General features: G+C 56.0%; 2 protein-coding genes across 3 annotated transcripts in view; one reads left to right on the plus strand and one right to left on the minus strand.

The window, feature by feature from the left end:
• LOC126640922 (delphilin-like) overlaps positions 1-16214 on the minus strand; it is a 34895-nt gene extending 18681 nt beyond the window's left edge. The window contains 5 exon segments of the mRNA XM_050317138.1: positions 910-1052; positions 1054-1165; positions 11148-11302; positions 14102-14673; positions 16184-16214. Coding sequence (XP_050173095.1) covers positions 910-1052; positions 1054-1165; positions 11148-11302; positions 14102-14673; positions 16184-16199 — 998 coding nt within the window. The 5' untranslated portion in view covers positions 16200-16214.
• Positions 16215-18301: 2087 nt separating this feature from the next.
• On the plus strand, positions 18302-26929 carry ZDHHC4 (zinc finger DHHC-type palmitoyltransferase 4). 2 transcript variants are annotated; one of them, XM_050317160.1, is made up of 7 exons: positions 18302-18351; positions 19754-19884; positions 22327-22412; positions 23525-23703; positions 23799-23924; positions 24706-24950; positions 26168-26929. In XM_050317160.1, the coding sequence occupies exons 2-7, from the start codon at positions 19762-19764 to the stop codon at positions 26450-26452; spliced, it is 1044 nt and encodes a 347-aa protein (XP_050173117.1). In that variant the 5' UTR covers positions 18302-18351; positions 19754-19761; the 3' UTR covers positions 26453-26929. The 2 variants fall into 2 exon arrangements, with proteins under 2 accessions (XP_050173117.1, XP_050173116.1); XM_050317159.1 differs by lacking the exon at positions 18302-18351 and adding an exon at positions 19084-19280.
• The last annotated feature ends 403 nt before the right edge of the window (positions 26930-27332 follow it).

Consider the following 27332-nt stretch of genomic DNA (forward strand, 5'->3'; position numbering starts at 1 on the left):
TCCTGGCAGGAAGGTGGGCTGGAGCCCAACAGGCTGGATTGCCCAGATCCTGCTCTCTGGTTGGTGAGATGGAGCTGGGATCAGAGCAGGAGCCACGGCCAGGGCTCTGCGCCCTCCAAGGCTGCTGAGGTCTGGCCATATGGGCACGGGAAGTGGGTTAATCCCTGTGCTCCAGGGATTGTCCTTCCTCCTCACACCCAGACACTTGCTGGGGCAGGGCAGGACCAGCCACAGAATCACAGAATCATGGAATTGTTAAGGTTTGAAAAGACCTTTAAGATTATCAAATGCAACCATCAACCAGCACTACCACCACGTTCATCACTAACCCATGTCCTCTAGTGCCACATCCACATGGTTTTTGAACACTTCCAGTGATGGGGACTCCACCACTGCCCTGGGCAGCTGTGCCAGGGACTGACAACCCTTTCTGTGAAGAAATTTTCCGTAATATCCAACCTAAACCTCCCCTTGCAACTAGAGACCATTTCCTCTCATCCTGTCACTTGTTATCTGGGAAAACAGGCTGACCCCCACCTGGTTACACCCTCCTGTCAGCCTGCTCTCTGCTCGGGTACCCTGCATCTCACTGGCACAGCTGGGCACCCTGGATGCCGCTGGTACAGCTGGGCACCCTGCAGCCCACCCAGCAAGGAGCCAGCACCTCCTCTCAGCCTGCAAGTGCCACCCCAGCTCCTAGCATGGCTCGTCCCAGCCAGCCCTGCAATGCTGAGGGAACCCAAAGCTGTCCCAGAGCCGGGACGGGGCACAAACCTGCCCAGACTTTGAGAGGGAGAGGTGTTTGCTCATCCTGCTCCCAGCAGGGTTTCCCAGGGAACACATCCCCTTCTCCTCATGCCTCTCCCTTTCCCTGGCATCCCTGCCCCGTGCCCCCAGGGGAGGTGCTACCTGCGGGCAGCCCCCGAGGCCACGTTGCTGGTGACGAGCGAGGTGCTCTTGCGCAGGCTCTTGCTGAGCTCCTCGTGGCTGCGGGGCACGGAGCTGGCGCGGGTGGACACGAGCAGCCGCTCCTGGTGGTCCTCGCTGCGGCTGCAGGCGCAGGCGGTTGCTGTGCTGCTCGCTCTTGGAGCGGCACAGCTTGCTGATCAGGCTCTGGGACACCACCTCGTCGAAGCGCTGCCGGTGCTTCTTGGGGATGAAAATCCTGGGGAAGTGAGGCCAGGGAAGGGAGTGAGGAGCGGGGCCGTGGCAGTTGGGGTGCAGAGCTCCAGATCCAGCCACCCCCGGAAAGGAAAGAGCAGAACCCCTCGTGTGCTCTTGGGACCCGTCCTCCAAGAGCTGTAAATGACCAGGGCTGAGGACACCGGGGGTGCTGGGGACACCAGGGACACAACTGCACCTCTTCCCCCATCCCATGAAGAGCTCCACTGGGGTAATGATGTCAGAGCCCTCCTACAGAGCTGCTTCTTCCCCAGCACATTCTGGAACCCTCAAAACATTGCTCCCCATCTCCTGCCCCAAACTCTCTGCTGGAAGCTCTGAACTTTGCTATTCTGGGCCCCTGCCATGAACATTCCCACGTTCCAGCTCTCTCCACAGCCATGCAGGAGCCTCGTGCCCCCTGGGAGATGTTGGTCGCTGGAGGGGTGGGTATGGTGACACTGCAGGCAAGGCAACAGCACTGGGAACTCCCTCTGTTTTGGGTCACCTCCCCTCTCCTGGCAGGAGCAGCCAAGTGGCCTTTGTGCCCCACAGGGACACCCAGGATGCTCAGGGGGTGCACAGGGGATGCAAAGCAGGATCCCAGGAGGGTGCAAAGAGGCCCCACCAGCACCGTTCCCACCTCAGCCAGGGTGAACACCATAACACCAGGAGGCACTTCTTCTTTTCTTTTTCCTTCTGCCATCACAACAGCGAGATTCTGACACCTGCTCACCCACCCCTACCCTCTGTTTGCACATTTAGGGGCTTCAGGAGGAGCCGTTATCTCTGAGTGTTTCTATAGCAACCCCTCCCTGCACCTCGCAGCTGCCTCCTCAGACAAAACCATCTCGTGAGGTTCATTAGCGCTCCTCACCTCGAGCTCCCGGTGTCATCACAGCCTCACTGGGGTGTGAGCACACTCCTGGCTGCACAGGGATCGAGACTCCCATGGGAGCAGGAACTGGGCCAAACTGGTGTCAGAGGACCCAGAGGAATCTGCTCTGAGGGGCTGCACCAGCGGGACACGGCTGGTGGGGGGATCCCACAGGGCTCCCTTGGGCAGCTTCACCAGGGGAACACAAAAACCTGGGTGAAGCCAGAGAAGGAGGACGGGGAGGCTTCAAATCCCACTTCTACCAGAACCATGACATCTTTATTTCCCCCCAACAAAAGGCAGAACTCAAAACAAGAGCTGCTGCAGGAGGAGGAGAAGACAGATCACAAGCCACCCGAGGCTGGCAGATGCTCACACCGAGCATTTGGTGACAATTTAAAAAAAGCAACACATTGGTGCAATTCCCAGGCGATTTGTGATTAAGCAGCAACTAGAAAAGAGTGAAACTGTGCTAATAAATAGTTCACCCAGATGTGAGCTCTGGGACAGGGTGGCCACAGCCTCGGGGCAGGGGAGGATGTGGGTCCCTCACACCTCTGCCCCAGGCTGGGTGCCCACCAGGGAAAAGTCCGGGTTCCTCACAGGCAAAATGAGCACAGTCCCATTTAATTGGCCAAATTAAATTGGCCCTGCTCATTCCAGCAGAGCTGTCCCACTTTACACCAACCTCTGCTTCACCATCGGGCTGCCAGGCAGCAGGACTGGAGCAGAGCTCCCTACCCAGACTCGAGGACACGGCTCAGGGGCTGCACCAGGCACTGGCAGTGCTACAAGTACAACACTGCCTCAGCAAGGAGGCAGCTGAGTGACTGTACAATTAATCCCACTAAACATGCAAAATAGTTCCCTCCCTGGATGGCCCAGTGCTGCTCAGGGATCCCTGATTTCCCTGATCCCTGTGCTGACTCCCAAAACCTGTGCCCAGGTCTGGTCCATCAAAGGGACCCATCGAAGGCAGCATGTGGGGTGTCATTAGCATGGATGCCTCAGTCCCAGCAGGATACCACCCATGAAGCACACACTGGCACCAACAGTGGCACTGACACCGGCACCAGCACCAGCACCAGCCCAGGGCAGATGGAGCCCGGGCTTTGCAGAATCCTGCTATCCCATGGGATAAACCTGGTTCTGCCCATTGGCATGGCACCGAGGAGCAGCACCCAGCTGGGATGTCCCTCTCCCAGTGAATCCCACCAGGATTCACGGAGCACGGATGCACCCACCCCATCTGTGGAGGTCAGCCCAGGAGCACAGTGCTGACCTCATGCACCTCCTCCTCCTCCTGGGATGCTCCAGGTCAGCCTGTTTCCTGTTGGAGAGGGGATGGGAAAGGCATCCCCATCCCTGGGCACTGCAGCCCTTTGCCCGCTCCCATCCCCGTGCAGGGTGTGGTGAGCCCCAGGGCACCAGCCCTCCTCTGCAGCTCCAGAGAACTCAGTCTGCTCCAACACACAGATGTGACTCCAGGGCATTTCCCAGGCGGGAGAGGCCCCAGAGGTTCCAGCTTTCTTCACCTTCACCCCCTCCCAAAAGCAGCCAGGCCAGGACAGTGGAACAGTGCCTGGCTGGGGCCAGTGAAGACACCCCAAGTTTGCTCAGAGCTCATGCTCAGCCAGGCTGAGAGCGAGAGGTCCCTGGGCCTCGCTCCATCACACCCAGCACCCCCAAACCCCCTCCTCACCACCCACCCCCTGGCTGGCCTACAGCCATGGAGACAAAGCAGGCCCAGATGGGCTCTTCCTGCCGCTCCCCAGCCCCCCCACCCCAATTTTTCATCTGAGCTTCGCTCGACTCCCCCCAGCAGCCTGTGCCGGCGCTGCGGTGGGCGCAGGGCGGTGGCAGGGCTGCCCCGGTGCCAGAGCAGGGTCCCCACAGCCCCGAGGCGGCAGAGCCATCGTGGGGATGCCTGCGGGGCACGAGGCTCTCCCAGCACCCCCCGGCCAGGGAGCCCACGAGGGGAGCGGAGCGGGGACACGTACCGAAAATGCCGAGAGAAACTCCGGTCCTTCCCCATTTGTCAGGGTGCGGCGGGAACAAAAGGGAGATGCTTCAGATCCTCATGCAGCTGAGCCCCAGCCTCGGCTCACGCCCACGACGCGGCCGGATCCAACAACCAAACCCGCGCCAGCCGGTGCCGCCCTGGCGCTTGGCACTCCCGCGGGGCCCGGGCACCGCAGCCAGATGGGCTGGAGCGCCAGCAGCCCCACCTGGGCTCAGCCCTGCCTGCCCTCGGCCTGGCTCCCGCCACGCTCTCGCTCCCAGGTGGAGCTTTACCATCGACCGAGAGCCTCCCTCCGTATCCGCCGGCCTTTGGTGCCACCTCTGCCCTCCCTGCCCAGCTCTGCCCCGGCTGGCAGACACCAACCCTCTCCCTTTCCCTAAAAACTGCAGGCGCTGTGATTTCCAGCTGGAAGGATCTCGTAGCAGAAAGGAGGGCACGGCTCGGCGCCGAACTCCGGGGGGATGCCTCCCTGGTGCTAATTAGTTGACTTCTAAAGTGCTTCTGTTTAAATTACGTGCTGCTGGAAGGGGTGAGAAACCTTAAAGGCAAACGGCAGCGGGTGTGGGGATGTGGGTGAGCAGGTGGAGCTGCTGGGCTGGACCAGGATCAGCACCAGGACCAGAGTCCTGGGCCCAAACCCCCCCCAAGGAGCATCCTTTACCCCCAGGGTAACACAGCAGTGCTGTGCAGCAGGAATAGAAGATAAAGCCCCATCTCTAATTTAAATAACGCCATCTTTAAGCACAGCACTGGCGTTTGATGAAGAGGATGTGAAGCTTCCCCAGAGCTGCCAAGATCAGATACAACCTCCAGGTAGTAGCAAAGGAAGGAAAAATGAAAAATGTATGGTTTAGCCTCAAAACAACTAGCAAAGACCTGACCTTGACTCTGTTAGTTGTGCAGAAAAACACGTCCCAGGGTGGATTAAAACACTGAGCTACACTCGGATTATGTCTGAACTGTGCTATGGAATCAGCTACTGGTCTGGAAAAGCCCTTCTGCCCTGGCTAAATGCTAACATTTGGGAGAGAAAACTCCTGTTGGCTTTCCCCATGGCACAGGAATTCTGCTTATGAACCCCAAATTCTGCTTCTCAAACCTCACCTGCCCGTGTGCACGGGAGGGGGGTCCCAGCCTCGCACCCCCTCCAGCACCTGCAGCTCCCACCGCTCCTCCAGACCCTCCTGCACGAGTAGGGCTCTCTCCAGCCCAGCAGCAAGCACAGAGCTGTGACTGTCACGGGGGCTGCTATCCTATTATCCCGGTGCTGGGAGGCTCCACAATCACTCCTCTGGCTGCAGATGTTTTGCAGATGGGACTGTCGTTATCATTAAATAAGAATGAAGGTGCTTTTTCCCCCCCAGGAGTGCAGACAGGGTGGGATGCAGTGGCCATGCACTGGGGCTGGGAGCCCCTCACAGTCCCTTCCCTGGCCACCCAATTCATCCCTGGGAACAGCCCAGACCCCGGACAGTTTTTGGGGAGGGTGACCCTCTCCTGACACATCCCTGCACTGGCTCCAGTAGCAACTGATGAAGACTCCCTCTGGAGTAGCACCACAGCCCGTGCCTGCCTGGGGGCTCCCCTCCCCATCAGCACTGGCACCCAGGAGTGCTGTCACCTGTCCCAAACCCGGTGTCCCTGTGGCTGTCACCTGTCCCAAACCTGGTGTCCCTGTGCCCAAACCACACCGTGCACCAAGAGCCAATGTTCTTGTCTCTGCCCTGGCAGGGATGGGCAGCCCCACGGCTGCTGGGGACACACAAAACCTTTCAGGAAACCCCCAGAGAGACCTTTTCTGCAACTGCCACCCTGCCCAGCATCGCCCAGCAGGTACTGGGGGACAGTGGCCAGGTCAGTGGGTGCAGATGGGGCTCGAGGCCACCCCACCCTCACGGACAGGCCCCCAGACCCCCCGTGACACAGCAGGGGGGACACAGGGCCATCTTCAGCCCTTTGCACCCTGTGTCCCACACCAGCACCCCGGGGTGCAGGGACCTGTGTCACCCCCACTTTTCAGACCACAGCTGCTGCCCCCACCACACTTTCTGCCTGGAACAGCAGCACAAAAGCAACCTTTCCTGTTTTCTTTAAGACACTGGAAAACTTGGACCAAGTAACCACTTCCCCAGATAAAAGTTGTGACTCCAGCAGGGTGCAGGTGGGCCAGGCTGATCCCATCTGCATCCCAGCCAGAGTTTGATTTGACAAAGGAAATTAATCTCCTATCAGGAGATTTTGCACTGAGGCATTTTGGTCATGACCTATTTGAACTCCACCAATAAAAAAGGAACTCGCTCCCAATTGTCTCACTGGTAGCACGTTTTGTTCCCTGCTGCCCTAATTCCCCTTTTTTTGGGCAGTTGAGCATATGCTGGGCTATCAGATTAGGGATTTTTTTTTAAAATGGAAGAAAGCAAGAGCTGCTTTTCCTCCATGAATGTCCTGCCTGTGGCTTTTCAGTGGCAGTGCTGGGACCGTGGACAGGAGCAGCGTGTCCCTGTCAGCAGCAGGGGCTCGGGGGGTCACAGATGCTGCATCGGCATCCAAGAGAGCCGGGGAGCTCCCCCAGCCCTGGAGGAGTGGGTGTGGTGGGGGTGACGAGCAGGGAAGCAGCACAATCCATAATATATAAATCCTGATGGCTAAAATGACATTCCTTACCCAGGCACAGTCACAGATGGTTGGAGTAGTTTAATACAGGAGCACGCCAAGTGATTTTATGGCCATGCAAAACAAGCTGAGACAAACAGACTGTGCTGGGAGCGCTATTAACAGGAGCTCGGCGGAATTCTCCCGTAATAAGGGAACCCCTGATGGGCAGCAATTTCATCTGAGTCAGGGATCAGAAGTGGCTGCTCACCTTGGCCCATCATGGCTTTCCTAAAGGAGAGAGGGGCAGGAGCAGGGGCTGCTCGGGAAGCAAACGGAGCATAACCTAAACAGTGAAGTACAAACCACCCCAAACCATCCTCCCTGCAGCCCTGAAGCACAACACCACTTGCAGGAGATCCAAGACAACATCTCACAGTCTGAACAGCCCCAGAGTTATCCCCCAAGGATGCAGCCAGGGTGAGGGGCTGGATGTCACACACCTCCCCCTGTTCCAATCCAGGTTACCAGGGCAATACCCGTGTAACCATCACTGCCGGTGGTTTATTCACCAGCACTGCGAGTCGGTGGGGAGGAGGGGATCTGTGTTTCCCTCCAATCCTACTGCAAACAGATGTTTTTAACCTAAACGGTGGTGCCAGAAGCTGGTGCATCCCTGGTACTGCCAGGAGAACACGCTGTTCAAGGGGAGACGGTGCCCAGGACATGGGGGTGGGAAAGTAACACAGCCCTGGGAGATGCCAGAGGGGATCCTGCCATCCCACTCGGCTTGGAGGGTCACTCTGGCCCCCAGAGCCCGGGGATGAACCCTGGGGCAGTTGTGCCAGCACTGCAGAGCACTGGCTGCAGAGCCAGTGCCGCTGGAGCTACAGCTCTGCCCTGCTTTGAAACCAGCTCAGGAATAAGAGCAGCGCTGAGAGACGCTCCTGGGACCCCGACCTGCCCAAAATAACCCCCTCCCCAGGCCGGTGCGAGGCACAAGCAGGCCCTGCACACACATCCCCATACACCCATCCCCATACACCCATCCCCACACATCCATCCCCACACACCCAGCCCCACACACCCATCCCCACACACCCATCCCCACACACCCATCCCCACACACCCAGCCCGGCACAGCCGCAGGGAGCAGAGCAGACAAGCCCCTCCGTGCCCCGGGGCCAGACCCAGCCTCTGGCATTGCAGGTGATGGAATAACCCAAATTAGAGTTTCCCTCTCCCAGAGGAGCTCCCCTCTTCCCTCTGACCAGAGCAGCTGCGAGACAACACGGATGCTAAGAGTTAATTAACTTCTAGCACACCTCGTTTTTGTGGTGCCAGGAGCTGCTAGATTCCAGAATTAACCTGATTTAAACCCATTTCCCTCGCTCCCAGGAAAGGTGCGCTCGTTACTCACCCGAGACAGCTCATCTTCCCCCCTCGCAGCTGGATTTCAGCATCCTTGAGCAGGACTACAACTGTGCACTTTGCCTACACACATCAGCCATATGGGCAGGGGATGGGAGCGGGGAGGACCCGGCGCAGCACGTGCATTATCCCTGCTATCCACAACCGAGCAGATGAAAAAATGTCAGCAAATTAAAATCTGCAGGAGCTTAATTCTGGGCAAATGGGATGAAATCCATTTGAGATAAAAAGAAAGAAAGAAAGAAAAAAAAATCCAGTACTGGAAAAGCCCAGCTGGAGGACGTGTCTGCAGCACCGGCTGGGTCTGCGTGCTGAGTCGGGGGGTCTCGGGTTATGCTGAGCAGCAGCACTTTGCAGGGAGCACGTTAAAGCCCGGGGGGAGCCCAGGGAGGGGACAGCAGGGAGGGAGGACAGTCAGCAGCAGCAACAGCCCGAAAATAAATACAGCTGGTGCAGAGGGAAGATCCAATCAGGCCAGCGCGAGGGTCAGCGGCAGACGGGGACGTCCCGGCCGCCCGGCTCGGCTCTGCGTGGCAGGGGACACACTGTCACCCACGGCTGCCACCACCCTGTGCCCACACCGGGGCTCGGGCAGCTGCCTGGGGATGGGGGATCAGGGGGACCCTTGTTGGTATCACCCCAGCATCACCCCCAGCATCACCCCCAGCATCACCCTGCCATCCCTGCCACCCCTACCAGTCCCCCCGATGGCACCACCATTGCTGGATGGAAGTGGCTCATCCAGCCCTCCAGGCTCTGCAGGGTGGGAGGCACGGGTGATGCCATGGTCTGGGGTACGTGGGACAGCCCCCCACACCCCGGGTGGAAAGAGCTCACAGAGAGCTGGGCACAGCCTCGCAGGGATGCCGATGGGTACCCCCATGATCCCAAGTCGTCCATGGGGTGTCCCACAGGACAAGCCCCAGGACACTCACTGGGTCAGCTCCGATGGGCTCTGCTCACCTGAGCTGCACCCACACCACTGCCCCAGGGTGGCTGCCCTGTGCCCTGGGGACAGCAGGACAGCCACACCAGCACCCCCACACCTCACCCCACCCCTGGACACAGCATCAGAGCCGGGATCCCCCCACATGGCCCTTCCCCAGCCCCAGGGCACAGACACCAAATCCCCTCCTCAGTCACCAATGGACTGAACCGGTTCAAGCCATATGAAAATCACCCCAGGAATTCGCAGCACCCCTCAATCCAGAGCACCCAGGAGCCGCTCACCACCTTCACTGAGAGTAAAACATGGAAAGCTCTTTCTTGGAAGCAAACTCGTCAGACGGGAGACCCCGGGATCAGCATCTGGGATCAGGCGCGGCAGCACACACGGCACTGCCCCCCAGCACCCACAGCTGGGAAACCTGGTCTCCAAAGCACCTTTTTTTTTATTTTCTTGACTTCATTTCATTAAGATTAGTTGGTAAATCTTTTCCCTGAGCTAAATATTTCATTTCCATTAAACCCAGATTAGCTGCCTGATCTGCGGCGCCTCTTGCCCAGGCCCTGGTGTTAACCTTTCACATGGGGGCATGGGCCAACCAGGGGGTTTGTCCCTGTTTTTGGGGTGCTGCCCCACAACATCAGGGGGTGGGTAAGGGGCAAGCTCTGCTCCCCTCAGGGGGACAGTGGCACCGGCTCCAGCCACACTCCCCTCACTGACATGGGGATTGCTGGAATGGGAACACCCTGGGGGGAACCTGCTGTGCCCCCCACAGAGGGGCTTGGGTCCAGAAGAAGATTTGGACACTTACTCAAATCCCCTCTGTGGGGGGAAGTAATCCTGTATAATTCCCCGGGGATGATGACAAAGGGGATAGCCAAGGCATTCGAGGCATTTCCATGGGTCTTGCCGGGGAAAAGAATTTTTCTGAATTGTGGGGGGTGGCTTTCTCTTTTGATTTAGTTCAGGGCGATGGCTCAGGCCTGGCTCGCTGCCATCCACCCCTGCCCCCAGCCCCAGCTGTTTGCAGGTCGGGTCCCTCCAGGATGCCCAGTGGGGACAGGACAGCCCGGACACGGGCGCCTGGCCAAGCTGAACACAGGGAGATGATGGTCCCCTCTGCACCCTGGCCCTGCAGGGGTCTGTGCCCATCGCCCCAGGTGCCCAGGGGGCTGTAGGGGACCCACATGCAGTCACAGCAGAGCAGTGGGACGCTGCGTGACGGGGCCACCCAGCCGCTCCCCCCGCCCTCCCCACCGCCAGCCCGGTGGAGACCCCGGCACCGGGGCGTTGTTATGGAAACTGTAATATCCTGCAATTCCACTGATTAAAGCAGGAATTGGAAAGCCGGGCCCGGAGTGGGGCCAGATGGAGACCTGATTCCCTAATGGCCATCGTCTCAGCCTGGCCATAATCCCACCACGTGTCCCTGTGCCAGCACCAGCTCTGTCCCCAGTGCCAGCCACGCTGCGTGAGAGCAGCGCGTCGGCCGCACCGGCGGCACTCTGGGCACGGCTGCTGCTCCGGGGGCTTGAGAGGTGCTGGGGACCCCGAGCCCAAGGGGAGCACTGCCAGAGCACCCTGGGATGGGCAGCCCCTGCCTGGCAGCCCAGGCAGCCCATGGGCCCGGCAGAGACTACCCCAGCTGTTCCTGCTGCTGGAGCTGCCAGCAGCCCTGGCTGAGCCCTCGCCCACATCCAGCTCTCGCCCTGCAGAACTCAGTTTATTTTTTGGCCAGGTTCTTGGGGAATCTCCAGTGGTTCTAATCCCATCTCCCTTGCCAACAACAGCCACGTCCCCTGCTGCAGGCAGAGGTGGTGGCTCTGTGGGGCCCATGACCATGGCTCCTGGCAGGGTGGGGGATGTCCACCCATCCGTCCTGGGCAGGACAGCCACCCAGGTTGGTGGGCACAGGGATGCCAGGCTGAGATGCCACCAAGCTCAGCTCAGCTGCCCCTTGATAAGGGAGTTGTCATGTTCCCTGCAGGATCCTCTCAAGCCCTTCCCAACAGGAACCTCCCAACCCATGCCAGCACTGCTCAGTGCTGCTCATTCAGCACCAGAGGGGTGCCCGTGGTTTGATGGCACCACGGCAGCGGGGAGGTGACACCTCCTACCTGATGTTGTCAATGAGGTGCTGGTGGGACTCCTGGGTGAGGACCATGCAGAGGGCATAGGCCAGGCACTCCACCTTCCTCTCGGCCGCGTACTGCTTCAGGACGGTGAACACCTTCTCCTTGAGCTCCGGCTGCTCACCCAGGATCTCATCCACCTGCCAGGGGGAGACAGGAGAGGAGAGGGAAGGGCCCCTGAGCAGTGGATTGAACTGTACACATGGAGGAACTGCCCCGTGGATAACGTGTCCGACTCCCTGCACCACCTGCTCGGCAACGAGGAGGGAACAGCGCGGGGAGGAGAGGGAGCTTCAGACAGCAGCCCATCACACAGCTCCCACACACAGCCCTGCAACTGCTGCTCCAGACAACATTTCACCAGCACAGTGGCATGACCCCAAACCCCACACTCTGCTGGGTCACAAGTGGCCCCACAGGAGCGGCTCTGGCACAGCTGGGATGGGATCAGCCCCGAGTCTGCCTGGCAGAGGACACTGCAATGGGCTGTTGGAGCTGTTTAAGCTTCATGCTTCATCTGTCACTCCCTGATCCCTGCACTGTCCTGCCTTTAGCACTGGGAAGCTGCTGGGAAGTGGGGAGAGGGAGTAAGAAGGTGAGCACCAGCCCTGGAAACTGCACCAGCAGCTCCCACCTGCTGTCCTGTCCTCTCCACCTGAGACAGGCAGAGTAATTACCTAATTACCATCAAGCCAATTACCCTGCAAGGGGGCCCTCCTTATTCACCTCTTCCCGGGCTGGGGGGCTGTCCCTTTCCCTTGGGCAGTGGGAGCTGGTCCCTCCTCAGGAGCATGTGCCTGGAATGCAAGACCTCCCTGTGAGTGCCCCACCATCCCTGTGTGTGTCTGATTTTCCTTCAAGGGGATGTCTTTGTGCTGACAGCAGGTTTAACTGCTGGATTTAACTGTAGGAAGCAGAGAGGAGCCCCTCACCCTTGCCCAGGGCACTGGGGGAGTGTCCAGGGCTCTGTGTGCACCCCTTGGTGGCACTGCCAAGGAGCCAGCAGGCATCACCTGCCTGGGGAAGGGGAAGAGCTGTTCCTTCCAAATGCTTGTCCCACTTGGCAGCTCCCTGGGGAGGCCAACAGCAACACCATGACCCCAGCACAGCCCCCAGTGCTGCTGGCTCTGCAGGCACCACGGGAGCTCCGGCAGCAGCAGCACTTCAAGGTCACCAAATCTGGGGCAGCCACAGCAGCAGAGTCCCCTGGGCAGCTCGTGAGTTCTCAGTTCCCAGGTCCAGCAGAGGAGTGACAGCCTGTGGTGTTCCTGGTGGGATGGATCCCAGCAGGCTGCTCTTAAATCTTTGCCTGGGCTGAGATTGCAGGGTGGGTGGGAATCACAGAATCACTGAGGTTGGAAAAGCCCTCCAAAACCATGGAGTGCAGCCTGTGCCCAACCCACACCTTGTCAACCAGCCCAGAGCACTGAGGGCCATGTCCAGTTCCTTGGACACCTCCAGGGATGGGGACTCCACCACTGTGGGGGTGCTGCCACCCTTCATGCAGTCCCCAGAGTGTCCCCAGGCATGCAGGGGACAAGAAGAGATTAGACCTGAACTGAGGCTTCCTGGTGATGCCCTCAGGTTGCTGGGACACTGGAACAGCCCAGCTCCAGACCTCTCCAGTACTACTGATGTGGCCACTGCTCTGTCTGCCAGGCGGGTGTGACTCAGCCCAGGGCTCTACTGAATGAAGGAGGCTGGGAAAGTGACCTGTGGGCAGGGCAGGTGTGACATACAAGCCACCAGCACCCTCCGACCTCCCAGCCTCGCACTGGGTGGGCAGGAGCACCTCCCAGAGCTGAGCTCCCAGGTGAGCGAGGGGCGAAGGCACTCGCTGGGTTTGTTATTTTCCACATCGTGTGAAAAAATGAAGCCACTTCAAACATCTGCACTGTTCATTCCCTCTAGAGAGGCGTTTGCCAGCTGAGCTGTGCTCCAGCAACCAGTAGCCAGCAGCACAATCCTCTGTTCTCTGCAATCCTGTTTCTGTCCGGGCCCTCTGGGGTTGTCACAGGAAGCTTTGCTAAGCAGGGTAGGGTGGTGACAGAGGTGTTGATGGGGATGTTCGCTGCTCAGCAGGGAAGGGAGGAGACAGGCATTGATCAGGTATTTGCAGCATTGTAACCAGCCTTCTCTCCCGTGATCGCCCATGAATCTTTTGCTTGGCTTAATGTGGCTTCATGAGGTGGAGGTGGATACAACAACCTCCCCTCCTCGATAATCTCCTGTAATCAGCAGGTATCTGTTTCCCGTGCAATGCTCAGCCCTATGAATCCAACCTCAGTGTGTATTTGTAAATCTTTAATGTAGAAGCTGACTGAGGGGATTTGCCTGATACCCACAAATCTCTTTATGGATGTCTTGCTCCTTTATTAACTTGGGATCAAAAAAAAAACCCCACCAGCCTGGTTATTTTCATAACAGCATTTTAAAAGGCTACTTTGAAATGGAAATTAGAAAGATTGAAAAAACAACTGTGATCAAATTTATAATTAGCACGAGGCAATGTGTTTGGTAAAGTACCCACTAGGAAACTTTCGGGAACACAATGAAGATGTAATCACATTGATGTTTTCTCTTTTGCAACAAAGTAAGAACTAAAATGTCTGCAGGTGGACAGGCTCAGACTTTGAAGGGACATCCAGACATGCAGCAGAGCAGGATCTGCCCCCGTGAGTTTCCCCAACACTCCTGTAGTGCAAAGGAATGAGTACTTGGGGTCACCCCCAGGGGGTCTCCAAGCTCTTCACATCCATCTGTTCTCCCAAGTAATTACCAGACCCTTCTCTCCGGTGTTCACGCCCCAGATCTGCACCCCAGGCCGGTGACCAAGCCAGGAGCATCCCCCATCCAAGCACACTGCTAAATGTGGGAATCTCCAGAGCTCAGCTCAGAGGGTGCCCAGTGCCCCAGCCCTCGCGCCTCACCCGCCTTACCTTCCTGCTGAATTCCTGCGCTTTCTGCCTCCTCTCCCGGCGCAGGCCGTGCCCGCTGGACGCGGGGTCCGCCGTGCCCGCCCCGCGCTGCGGCCGCAGCAGCCCGAGCCGCAGAGTCCGCCCGCAGCACGATGCCACCAGCGCGGCCGCCGTCTCCGGCAGCATCACCGGCATCCCATCCACTTCCAGCACGTAATCCCCCGGCTCGATCCCGCAGGCGGCGGCGGGCGACTCCGGGCTGACGGTGGCCACTCGCGGGGGGCTGCCGCTCGCCAGCTCGAAGCCGAAGCATCCCCGCGGGCCGGGCGGGACGCTGGCGAGCTGCAGGCGGGACACCACGCCGATGCTCGGGGGCACGTTGGGGCAGCGCCGGGCCAGCCCCAGCAGCGCCTCGCAGCCCAGCGAGGACACGGGCTGGCCCTCGATCTCCAGCACCTCGTCCCCCGGGCGCAGCCCCGCCCGCGCCGCCGCGCTGCCCTCCTGCACCCACAGGATGTAGCACGGCCCGCAGCCGCCTATCTGGAAGCCGAAGGACTCGGGCCAGCCCTGGTTGGTTGCCGGCATGGCTGTGACTGGAAAAGAAAGAGGGAAAGAAAGGAGTTGGGATGGCTTTCCCGCTCTTAACCGTGGTTCCTGTAGATGCCAGGTGGATCCCATCGGGTGGGTGGTTCCAGTCTGTGCTGGACCCTCCTCACCGCGGGAAGAAATGCCCCAAGATACTGGATTTGCCTTAGATTTCCCTAGAATAACAGCCTTTATTCTTCTATCCCTGGCTGCTGGCGGTGCCGTTAGCAGTGAGGAGGCCACGATGGCTGGAAAGGTTGGGGCATGGCACCCAGACCACGGCCTGGCACAGCCTCTGTCTCTCCCACCTACCCCCTCTCCTCTGGACATGTATTTAGGCATCTGCTTGTGTTTATTTCTCTGGGAAAATGACTATTTAATTTTCCTGGCAAAGCATGTCAACAAACAGATGATCCAAGGACTTAAACCCACCGATTTTAACCAGGTCTTCTCAACGCTCAGTATTTTAGCTGTTTGCAACTACAACATTACTGCAAATTCATTAGAATTTGCCAGATCCTCTCAGCTCTCCTGGGAGCATTTCTTTGTGCCTCCCTGTCCTGTGTACAGGTTGTCCTGATCACAGCATCCTGAAACAGCGAGATGAGGATTTTCAGAAGGACTTGCTTGTGGTTCACGAGAAGGATTCAGACAGGCGTGGTGGATGCTCGAGGAGAAATCGGGCACATCAGCCCTGAACATCTGCAGGAGTCGTCTTTGCCCAAGGTAAATCTGACCAGCTGATGTGCACGGTGCACTTGGATGCCCTTTCCATGCTGATGATGTCCAGATGACCTCACTGTGGTCCCTTCCAACCCTCCCACTCTGTGATTCTGTGATGTGCAAGTGCCTGCACTGTCTGCTGACCCTCACTAAAATAACTCACATGTAGTTTTCTTCTTGATTTGATCCCATCTGTCTGTAAAAATGCTTATTACTCCCATGTTTATTCCATCTGTGTTACTGAACACACATTAAGCTCTGACAAAAATGAAACCAGGCTGTTTTACCTGGACAAATTATCTTACAGACTGTGAAGACTCAACATCACTCAAGAAAACATCCCCATGAACACACCTTGGGTGGCACCAGAAGTGCCACCCTCATCAGAAGATATTAGTAAGGACCAATACTGTCACTAACATTGTAGGTGTAATAATCTCATCCTCCTTTGTGCAGCAGTGCTGGTCAAATGCTACCTAAAAATCAGGGACTGTTATTATTTAAAGAGGAAACAAAGCTGTTTTCCATATTAACAGGGTGGATGTCAAGGATCGGAAGGGAAGAGTTGAGGGTGAAGCACGGGACAAGTCTGGCAGCAGTGGGATGAAATCCATCTGCCACCAAACACCATCCCTGGGGCTGCAGAGCACAAGTTCTGACAGCTCCAGCCAGAGCCCAGTAAGCACTGGGATGGCTCCAGCACCCTGCTCTGGGCTGAGCTCTGGGGAAAAGCCCAGCAGAGCAGCGGGGAGCTGCACCCCCCTTCCACCTCTGCCCATCGGCTCGAGCACTTACAGAAGTCCGCAGCCATCCAAGCGAGCCGGGGCTCTCACCGGCAGCAGGTTTGTCCCGCTAAGGGGTCGAAGCTTTCTCGGTTCTCCTCCATCACCCCTGGAAGCCAGTCCCGCCTACCCGCAGGGCTCCTGGCAGCATCTTCCCGTCCTCGCTGCAGCCCCCACAATTCAGACCCAGCCCTCGCCGGTCTGGGGGTGGCAGAAACGGCTTCTGCACCAGGGCAGGGGGTGGCTGCCCCTTCCTGCGCTTCTCACGGGAGCCCTGCGCCCTTCTGGCCACTCCGGGTCAGCGCCAGACACGCACTAAGGTCTTTCTTGCCTTTTCCTTCCCTAATTAACCTTATTTCCATCGCAAAGAGAAGCGTGGACAGACTAATTGCCGTGCTCGTCCTGGTTGAGCCTGTTGCTGACCTGAGCCTGCAGATCTGGGGGGAATTAGGAGCTGGAAGGAGGGAAAACAGATTAGCGCCCGTGGAGGGAAATCCTTTACCCACAGGGCAAATCTGAAGCGACAGCACTTTGCAAAGCAGCAGGGACACAACGCCGAGGGACCTGGGCGTGCTGGCAACGTGAGTGGAACACAGGGATTTTGGGAGTTCAACCAGCACGCGGTTTGCTGCAGGGATATGGGGGTCTGGACCAGCTTCGGGGCTCACCAGGAGAGCTGTCCCCATCCAGGCTGCTCCACGCAGGACAGCGGGGGGCCCTCACAGCTGAGTGTTTGGCTGCAGGGCCTCCCGTGCTGACACCGACTGTCCCTTAAGCTGCTATTTCTGATTTTCCCCTCAGCTTCCTCAGCACTCAGGGATCCCGGGGCTTAGCACACTAAGAGGTTTTAGGAATTACACGTCCTGCTGTGGCACCATCTCTTCATGGACCACACAGCAATCCAGCCTTCCCTTGGCTCCAGCATGGGCTGTGCAGTGTTGGGATAGGTGGGAAACAACCTCCCCAGGAAACCTGGGAGAGCTGACACGGGGTCAGGGAAAGCCTTAGGAAGGAGAGCTGCAGGGACCTGCTCTGCCCAGCCTGAGGGTGAGCAGGATGCGCTGGAGGCTCTTCCTCCCACTCGTGCCCTTCATGGTCACTGCTGCAGGGGATTGGAGCCCTCCTTCCCCACTGCTCCTCCTGTCCTCTCCAGCTCCTTCCTGGCAGGTTCTCCTCCCCCATCCCCTCCTCCCCATTTTTAGGTGACTTGAGCATTTTAAACACTGACAGTGGATTTTAATCCTTGCAAGAACCGAGTTCTGGGATCCCAAGCTAATGGAGATGGTTTCCTTGAAGATCTTCTGCCAGATTTCGACCAGCCAAGACTTTTTAAGTCATTTTCACAATGTTTGAACTGAATGAGCTTCCCCTCTCTCTGTCTCAACCTCTGTTAAGGTATTTGCTGGCTGGTTTGTCCTTGGGCACAGCCAGTAAGGGCACCAAGAGTGGACGAGCTCCTTGGAGGTGCCGATGCCGGTCCCAGCGTGGTGGCACTCGCTGCAGCTCCTGCCCTGGCTGTGCCCAGGGGCCTAGGCACACAGACCCTGCCTGTCCACCCACAAATAACCCACCACATGCCCATCCCCATCCCTTTCTGTGATGCCAGACTTGCCAGGTGACACCCAGTGTCCCAAACCAACCTATTTCTGTACCTGCAGAAATTCTGATGTCTCAGTAGGGGGAAAAATGGCTTTTCCCCTCCATCCTCCACCAGGAACCAAGTGTCTCAGGCTGTACTCTGAGACAGCTGCACCCCAGGAATATTCTGGCTAAATTTCCCTCTCTCAGGTCTGGTTTGGTGCACTGGGGGCCTTGAACTTATCAGGGAAAAAAGTCCCTTCCTGAAACTTACCCTGCTGTGCTGCCTCCAACCAAGCCAATTCATCTCCTCTGGGTGCCAAAGCCCCCGGAGCACCCCTGGAGTTCTTACCTCAGCTGCCCGAGCTCCAGCCAGCGGCACGGCAGGACCCGGAGCTGGGAAAACCATCCCAGCAGTTGGGGAGCCTTTGGATCGGTGACGCGGCGGCCGCGACCGGCCGAGTTTCTCTGGCAAATTCCAGCCGGGCACCGTAACCCAATCGGCCCCTCGGCGGCGGCACGGGCGGTTTCAGTTGTCAGACACCACCGAGGGACCCGGCACAGGGCTGGATGCTGCGTTTTCCCACCTCATCCCGGCCCCAGGTGAGATCCAGCAGGTGCTGGAGCAAACCCACCTCACCTGCGGCGGGGCAGGGTGAGGAGGCTCCGGGTGAGAAGGGAGCGTAGTGCTCAGAGCTCTGGTAAGGCACGAGGGGTTTGCTTTAGAGATTTCAACAAAGGCCACAGAACTGAAGGAATTGCTGTTAATTCCTAGGGCACGGTGCAGGATGGGCCGGGGCAGCCTCACGGACCCTGTGGGAGGAAGGACGCAGCGCATCAGCTGCTCCGGGCTCGCACGGGGACGAGCTGTCCGGGGCCGCGAGAACGCGACACGCAGCGTTGGGGTTGTGAAACCATTTAATTTACACTTTTAGGGCTTTCCCCCTCGTTCCCCGCCGCCGCACGGGCTCTGCCGCTGCCCCCGCAGCCGAGCGCGGGTCCCGGCCGGGCTCGGGCCGTCCCTGCGGGGCCGCCGCGGCGCGGGAGGGCGCTGGAAGCCGCTGGAAGCCGCTGGAGAGCCTGGAAAGGCCCTTCCGCAGGGCTGGGCAGCGCGGCCCCGGAGCTCCGGGATCCTCCGGGATCTCCCCGTGTCCCCCCGGGATCCCCCGGGAGCGTGCACAGGGAAGGGAGCGGAGCTGGGAAGGGGCTGGAGCAGCACGGGGGGCTGAGGGAGCTGGGGGGGCTCAGCCTGGAGAAAAGGAGGCTCAGGGGGGACCTTCTGGTTCTGCAACTCCCTGACAGGAGGGGGAGCCGGGGGGGGGGGTTATTCTCTGCTCCCAGGGAACAGGACAGGAGGAGAGGGAACAACCTCCAGTTGTGCCAGGGGAGGTTTAGGTTGGATACTGGGGGAAATTTCTTCATGGAAAGAGTTGTTAAACACTGGAAAGGGCTGCTCGGGGAGGTGGCAGAGTCCCTATCCCTGGAGGTGTCCAAGGAACGACGGGACGTGGCACTCAGGGCTGGGTGACAAGGTGGAGATCGGACACAGGTTGGACTCCACGGGCTGGGAGGGCTTTTCCAACCGAAAGGATTCTGTGAATCTGCCTTGGCCCTCACAGAAATACTTAAAATGCTGACCTCAGTCCTGTGTGCTGCTGGAGGGGACTGGGATGTGCTGGTGTAGGGGACTGGGATGTGCTGGTGTAGGGGACTGGGATGTGCTGGTGCAGGGGACTGGGATGTGCTGGTGCAGGGGATGGGGTGTGCTGGTGCAGGGGACTGGGATGTGCTGGTGCAGGGGACTGGGATGTGCTGGTGCAGGGGACTGGGGTGTACTGGTGCAGGGGACTGGGATGTGCTGGTGCAGGGGATGGGATGTGCTGCTGAGGGGCCCAGGGGGTCCTGCCTGGGCTGGGGCTGCTCCATTCCCGTGGTGGGTGATCCCAGGCCCTGCTGCAGGGATCTGGCACTGAGGGGCTCTAACAGCTCTTCTCTTACGTTCCAGGGCTCGGGATGGACTTCCTGACACTCTTCTTGGTTTACCTGTGCTTTGTGCTCGTTGTCACTGCTCTGCTCTGCCTCTGCTCGGGAAGGAAGGAGAGTTTCCTCACGAGGAGTGTCAACAGGGCAAGCCAGGTAAAGAACTGGCCTTCCAGGCAGTGAATGAGCTGCCAGGTAAAGCACTGAGCTTCCAGAGGAATGATCATCTCCTGCTCTGGTGGTCTGTCCTGCTTCACTGTGCTAAAATTGGTGCAACTGCTCTATTTCTGCTCCCTAAAAAATGCCAGTGTATGTGGTTAGAGTGATAATATACTATATTTCACATTTCGTCTTGTTTTGACAACTGCTTTCAAGGAAGCGGTGCTGGAAATAGAAATAAACTTCCTTTCAGATGTTAGAAATAAACATTCCTTCACTACCAAGCAGGTAGTAAAAGCCATTTGGGTCTCACAGCTCTTGTCCCTGCCTGTCTGGGGTGGGGATGAGGATGGAGCTTCTCAAAATGCTGGAAGCACCTTGTTCTGTGACACCACAACATGTCAGCTTTGAGAAATTAAATAATAATCAGGCCCTGGGAATTTTCAATTTTATGTTATTTGCTGCTGTCTTTGAGGGGAAAAAGATGGGGGAGGTTTAAGGATTAAAATAGAGAATTATAACTGGTGGCAGATATTTTAGGGGAAGCTCTTTAATGTGTGTACTAATGCTTCAGGCTGTTATTTGCTAAGAAAGAGGGAGGAATGAAGAGTTTTAAAAGAGGATTAAGAATTGGCATTTTATTGTTAAAATGGAGAGTTGGAAAAGCACCAGCTCATTTTTCTGTCTGTTGGGCTGCTGTGTCTGAATGAAAAGGGAAAAAAAAGCTGTAGTATTCCTGGAAGGGAAATGATGACAGAATTATCACTTCTCTTGTAAATTATATTTAATGCTGTTCACAGGAGTTCAGGCAGACTCTGATTTTCATTGCTAGTATTATACTTGATCTTGCTTTATGGACACAATGTGCAGAGAAACTGATTATTTTCCCCCATTTCCCAATAGCTGCTGCCATGGCATGCTTAACAAGCAGGAATTAGAATACTGCTGTGCTGTGGAGCCACTGTCTGGAGGAATTTAGATGATATTTGTACATATGAAGTAAATCCATGTGGATTTAACCAATACTTTACCTGACCAGGCTCCCCAGGGCAGTGGTCACGGCCCCAAGGCTGCCAGAGCTCCAGGAGCATTTGGACAACGCTCTCAGGGACAGGGTGGGACTGTTGAGGTGTCCTGTGCAGGGCCAGGAGTTGGACTTGGATGATCCTCATGGGTCCCTTCCGACTCAGGGCATTCCATGATTCTGTGATTAAAAAGTTTCTCTGGACAATATTTTAAATTCACTTCTAGCTGTAATTAATGACTGTAAATAGTGCAAATATGTAGATAATGAAGGGTGTAAGCCTGGAAGGCTGTTGAGGCTGCACTCAGGGTGCTTTCCTGCCGGGCTGTGTCTCCTCTGGCAGCACACTTGGAAAAGCCTCTTCTTGCAAACACTCGCCCCTTGAGCGGCTGAGACGAGACGTGCCGGTTATCACAGAAATATTTAGCGTCTTCTCAGCTCCACATATGCTTTTTGCCTCCTGCTCTTTCACATCTGAGGCAAGAGGCTCTCGCTGCATATTTTCTTTCGGTGTCAGCTGGAAGCAGGCTGGGCTGCTCTGATTGCTGCTCTGATTGCTGCGTTGCTATGGGGACCCCTGGGCTGGGGGATCAGGCAGCTCCACAGGCACGGGCTGGGGGTTCCCTCCATGAGCACAGGCACTGCCTCCTGCAGCACGCTGGGCTGTGCTTGAAAGGGCAGTTAGACGTGGAGCCATGGGGCTGGACCAGAGGGGAGCCATGGGGCTGGACCAGAGGGGTCGAAGAAACCGGGTTTTTTGGGGGGGTTTGGTTGGGTTGTGGGGGTTTTCTTCTTTCTCTGGAGGCCAGCAGGCTTTATCCCTTTGCTTCTCTTCACTTGATCTGTCAGATGGCCTGATGGAGCATATTGTAGCTGGGGAATTGCTCAGTTCTATCCCCTGCTTAACCAGTCCCCAGCCTACCCCCAGCCTAAGCTCCTTAGAACTTTCACACATTAACCCAGATACGTTTGTTTGGGCCTGTTGTGCTCCCAGGAATGCGTGCCTGCATCTGAGCTTTCCTCGTGGAAAGGGTGGTCAGGAATTGGAACTGCCCAGGGAGGTTTGGAGTGCCCAGCCCTGGAGGTGTCCAGGGAAGGCCTGGCCGTGGCACTCAGTGCTCTGGGCTGGGGGACAGGGTGGGGATGGGGCACAGGGGGGATCCATGGGCTGGGAGGTCTCTTCCAACCTAAATGATTCTACTGCTGTGTGTGTTGTGGTTGGGCTGGACGATCTTGAACAGCTCTTCCAACCTCGGTTTCTGTGATGAGGAGCTCAGATGCCCCTGAAGATGAGCCTGCTCCCTGGTGCTGTGACAGCACAGACACAGAACTGAGGGGCTGGGGACCTGTGTGTAAATTCCCCGAGGCAGAGGTGATGTGCAGGTCAGGTAACACGGCGTCTCCATTTCCCTCAGGTGCTCTCACTGCTGATCCCCACCCAGCTCCGGAGGGTGACACACAGGGTGACCCACGGGGCCCTGCACAGGCTCTTCCACACCAGGTATTGCACTTCCCTGCCTTTGGCATTATTTTCTGCTAATATTTGTGGCTCCTGTTGGGCTCTCCTGCCGCCACCAGAGCTCTCAGTGTTATCCTGAGATATTCCCTCGTCGGCAGGGATGTTTGTCAGGGGTTGCAGGTTCCCTTTAAGGTTTGCCACGCTGTCTCTCTCTTCCTTGCTCATCGTTTAGAAGGTGGTACCCTGAAATATTTGAACATATTGGCAAATGAAGATAATGTGACTCAGTAACAGATGTTGCTCACACTGGTGGGAGCTGCATCGCCACAGGAATTACCACGGCCTCTCTGGCAGCTGCAGATGGAGTCAGACAGGCTCCATCCTCCCCCTCAAATCCCATTAGTCTTAGTCCAGGTGGCTCGAGGGAAGCTGCCCAGCTGCCAACACGCAGCCTGCTGGATTCAGGTGGGTTTTGTGGGGTCTGTAAACTCCAGTGCTTCAGGGCTCATTTAAATACCTTTTCCCTGGGGACAGGAGCTCCAGTGTGGCAGACACTTCAGGGTGTAGCATCTCCAGCTGTGGTGTGAGTGCTGGGCTTGTTGTGCTGCCTGTTTTGCAGATCCTCTGCTGTAACACAGCCTGAGACAGAGAGGTGACACTGTCAGATAGCTGGGGACACTGGGACCCCCAGCCCATGCACTGGAAGTGGTGTCCACCTCTGCCAACCTCCTGCCACTCTTACTTTATGCAGCTGCTTATACTGTTACAGTGTTTTTAAGATGGTTTACTGGGGTTTTCTTTGCTGTCAGAGCAGCAAATGTCTTCTGGCAGAGTGCTTTGTGGCCCGTTGCTGTGGCATGTGTTGTCAGCAGCAAAGTGATTATGAGACTTTGTACTGACAGGGAAGAAAAATCCAGAAGGACGTGGAAATAATGCAGTGAATTTAACTGGCATGTTAAAAGGAGTGTATGTGGGAAGAAGAGAAAGAGAAGCCAGTGAATGGAGAAAACACTATTAATATGCAATCCATGCTGGCCTGAAAACCTAAAAGAGGTGTCTCCTTGCATTTGGAAAGTCTTTGATCACCTCTGGGTGTACTTGACCTGTTAATCAGGATGCTGAGTATTAAATAGACTGTCCCCTTTCTGTTCCAGGAGCTGTTTGTTTGTTGTCCTGCACATGGCCTTGCAGGCTGCAGTGTTTGGGGAATACACCTGGGAGGTGTTTGGATACTGCTGGGAGCTGCAATTCCACCTCCTCCTCCTCCTCCTGCCCTACCTGCTGCTGGCTGGGAACATGGGCTGCTTCCTGCTCTGCTCCCGGGCCAACCCTGGTAAGCTCATGCTCGTGCTGGAGCTGTTTGAAAACCAGCCTTAAAAATTCTATAAATACCTCTGTTTTTCACTATTTTTCCTGTTTCTTTGACAGGGATAATAACAAAGTCAAACCATGCATCCCTGGTTAAGGTTTATGCGTATGATGGGGTGATGTTCCAGAGAGGCACCGTGTGTCCTACGTGCACCATGGAGAAGCCAGCCAGGTCCAAGCACTGCAGTAAGAGCCTGAGCTTCCCCGAGAAGCAATCCTTTCCCAAGGGAGTTCTGCAGCAGGAGCTGCAGTTCACACTACAGCTGTTCTGTTGTGAGCTCAGTGCACACAGGGCTGTGTTTGTTTTCCTGGGGTCCCAGCCCACAGCTGCATTTGCCCAGCCATGGAGCTGCTTTGTTGCTGTTTCTTCTCACAGAAATGACCAGTTCTGGTGGTCTAATTCAGGGTCAGGAACAGCCAAGTTTTTGAGCAGCTGGAAGTTAAATGAGAAATTATCACCTGTCAAGACATAAGTTCAGGATTTTGTGTTTCACGGAATCACAGAATCCTGGAATGGTGTGGGTTGGAAAGACTTTAAAGACCATCTTGTTCCAACCCCCTGCCATGGGCAGGGACACCTTCCACTGTCCCAGGTTGCTCCAAGCCACATCCAGCCTGAACTGCAACGCTTCCAGGGAGGAGGAGTCCAGCTCCTCTTTTTCAGCAAGAGTTTGCTGTTATCTGAAGTAAAGGTGGGAGCTACAATCTCTGCCTTTCAGGTGCTTTGCTGTGCAGTACTGTCAGGGAAACCAAAGCCTGGCAGCTGCAGTCTTGGTGAATAGAAGAGGAGAGGGGACACATGGTTTTTCTTCTGATAAGCATTTGTAATTAATGTCTTTGTGTCAGAAGCTGTCGGCGGAATCCCGACTGCCATCCTCACGTGTTTCCAGGTTAAAAGCTATCCCCAGGCTGTGTAAAAATCAAACTGGTTCCCTGAAACCCTTGTGACCGTGTCCCTGCCCCCCAGGTGTGTGCGGGACGTGCGTGCACCGCTTCGACCACCACTGTGTGTGGCTCAACAACTGCGTGGGGGCCTCCAACGCGGGCTGGTTCCTGCTGTACCTGCTGTCCCTGACGGCCACGGCCGCCGCCCTCGCTGCCCTCAGCCTGGCCCTGCTCACCCGCGTGGTGCTGCTCTCCAACATCATGCACAGCTCTTACCTGGATGCCCAGGGCCAGGAGCACCCTGTGGAGATTCCCTTCCTGGTCCAGGTGAGTTGGACCTCGCTCTTTGCTGTGGGGGATCTTTTCCTGTTCCCTGCACTCTGCTCCCACCCCGGCAGTTTTAGCAGCTTTAGGTTTAGAAAGCTGCCATTGCAGGATGCTTGGAAAATGTGGGGTTTTTCTCCCAGCACTTCCTCGTGCTCTCCTGTTCTTTGGATTTCTGTCTCCAGTGTCTGTCACTCAGCAGACCTGGATCACAGAGAATGAATTTACGTTCCATGACCACCTAGTGTAGTAACATTTAGGAAACAGCTGACAATCCTTGACATCCTCATGGAGATGTTCAAGCAGGACCCTGGAATTTAGATACTTGGAATATTTTCTCTCACATGCGAGCAAAGGGTGACTGTGAGACTCTAGCACTTGAGTAATTTTTATCTCAGTCCCCTCATCCCTGTAGTGTGGCAGTGAGGTGATAAGTGCTTTATCTTTTCCTCATCCTAGACAGCAGATGTTTCAGCCTTGGACTCTTACAAAGGGACCCTGGTCAGGAAATGTTTGAGCAATGCCATTGCCACTCCCCGGGAGTGGGGTTTGACTCAGAAAAGAGCTGCTTAAACTGTATCACGTCAGCAAAACCCAAAGTTGTACCAGATTGTTGCCCCTTCATTTGGCGGTTTGTTTTCAGATGATTTGTGTTAATGTTTTACAAGGTAAAACAACAAAAAACAAACAAGCAAAACTCCAAACACAAACAGTTGGAAATAGACCGGTGTGGAAAATCCTCCCACATATTAGCAAGGCTTGGGAGAAAATACCTGTCTGGGACTCTGCATGCTCTGCTCAGAGGTTCAGGTAGAACCATGGAATTGTTAAGGTTGGGAAACACCTTTAAGATCATCAAGTCCAACCATCAAGCAGCACCTCAGCCCTGTCCACCACTAACCCACGTCCCCAGCTGCCACATCCACACGGTTTTTGAACAGTTCCAGGGATGGGGACTCCACCCCTGCCCTGGGCAGCTGTGAAAATGCTTTGCAGCCTTTCCTGTAGAGGAATTTTCCCTGATATCCAACCTAAACCTCTCCTGGTGCAAACTTGAGGCCGTTTCTTGAGGAATGGAGCCTCGCTGAGGTGGGTGGGGATCGGAGCTGGGACCTTGTTCCATGTGCACATGGATGTTCATTCCAGCTGGGCTTTTACAGTGGCCATGTGATTTAATCCTCCAGTTTTTTAACTAAGTTATTTTTCCTCTTTCCTTGCAGCACCTTTTCTTGACTTTCCCTAGGATTGTGTTCATGCTGGGGTTTGTTCTCCTGCTCACACTCGTCCTGGGTGGATACAGCGCTTTCAGCCTGTACTTGGCCTTCACCAACCAAACCACCAATGAATGGTGTAAATCCAGGAGATTTGGGCTGTCCCACCATCTCTCATCGCAGCCCCCTGACAGACAACTTGTCTACAAAAACATTTATTCTAAAGGAATCTGGAGGAATTTAATGGAGATCTTTAGGCCTCCTACAGCACTGGAAAGGAAGAAGAAAACATGAAGATATTTGGGCATCTTTAAACTCTTTGTGTGAGATTTTATTCCAGCAGTGGGTTTGGATGCCCCAGCAGCTTCTGGAACAAGATTACTGCAGAATTTGGATTGCTGGTGCCCCAGCAGAGCACCATTTAAGATCCCTCCCTCTCTGAGGTTCAGCTCAGTCCTGTCTGCAGCTCACAGGGACCAGTAGGGAATTTCCTGGATGGAGAGGCTGGTTGGTCCATCTTCCTGCAGTGAATGCTTCTCTCTGGGAAGGGCTAACAGAGCTGCTGTGAATTTTGAGGAAGCTGCATCTTTTTGTGAGCATCTTTAGGAAATGATTAACCCATTACTGTAAGTACAACAGGTTGTGTGTATTTAACTGGAAAAAAGATGGTTATTGGCAGGATCTTAACCTCCAGAGACCATGTTGTACTGCACATTTTGTACTAATAACACCTTACTTTCGGGAAGGACATTAAAGTGCTGCATTTCCTTACCTGTCACTTCCTTGATCCCTGTTTTCAGCTCCTTCACCTCATCAATAAGATGCCATTTCAGCCTGAAAACTGTGAAAATGGGGAACTGTGGACAGAATTTCAGCATCCTCATACCCATCTCTGGACAGAGAAGGGTAACACAGATTTGATATCAAGCTCTGGACATAGAGATTCCAGACTTAATCCTTCTGGCATTTCCCATCTTTATTCCAGTGTCTGGTTTTAGGCATTTCTCTGTGTTTTGGGCACTTTGCTGCAGGGGAAGTTGCAGTTTCCAGGGCTGCCCCCCTGCAGTCACTGACCAGGCCACATCAAAGCACAGCAGTGACTCCCCCACTTCTTAAGCACAGTTTAAAAGCCCCCATTTCTTTCTCCTTCCAGAAATTCTTCTGTTTGTGTGGT

Source organism: Myiozetetes cayanensis, unplaced genomic scaffold (genome assembly GCF_022539395.1).
Source record: "Myiozetetes cayanensis isolate MyiCay16 unplaced genomic scaffold, myiCay2020 scf20-37, whole genome shotgun sequence".
NCBI lineage: Eukaryota > Metazoa > Chordata > Aves > Passeriformes > Tyrannidae > Myiozetetes > Myiozetetes cayanensis.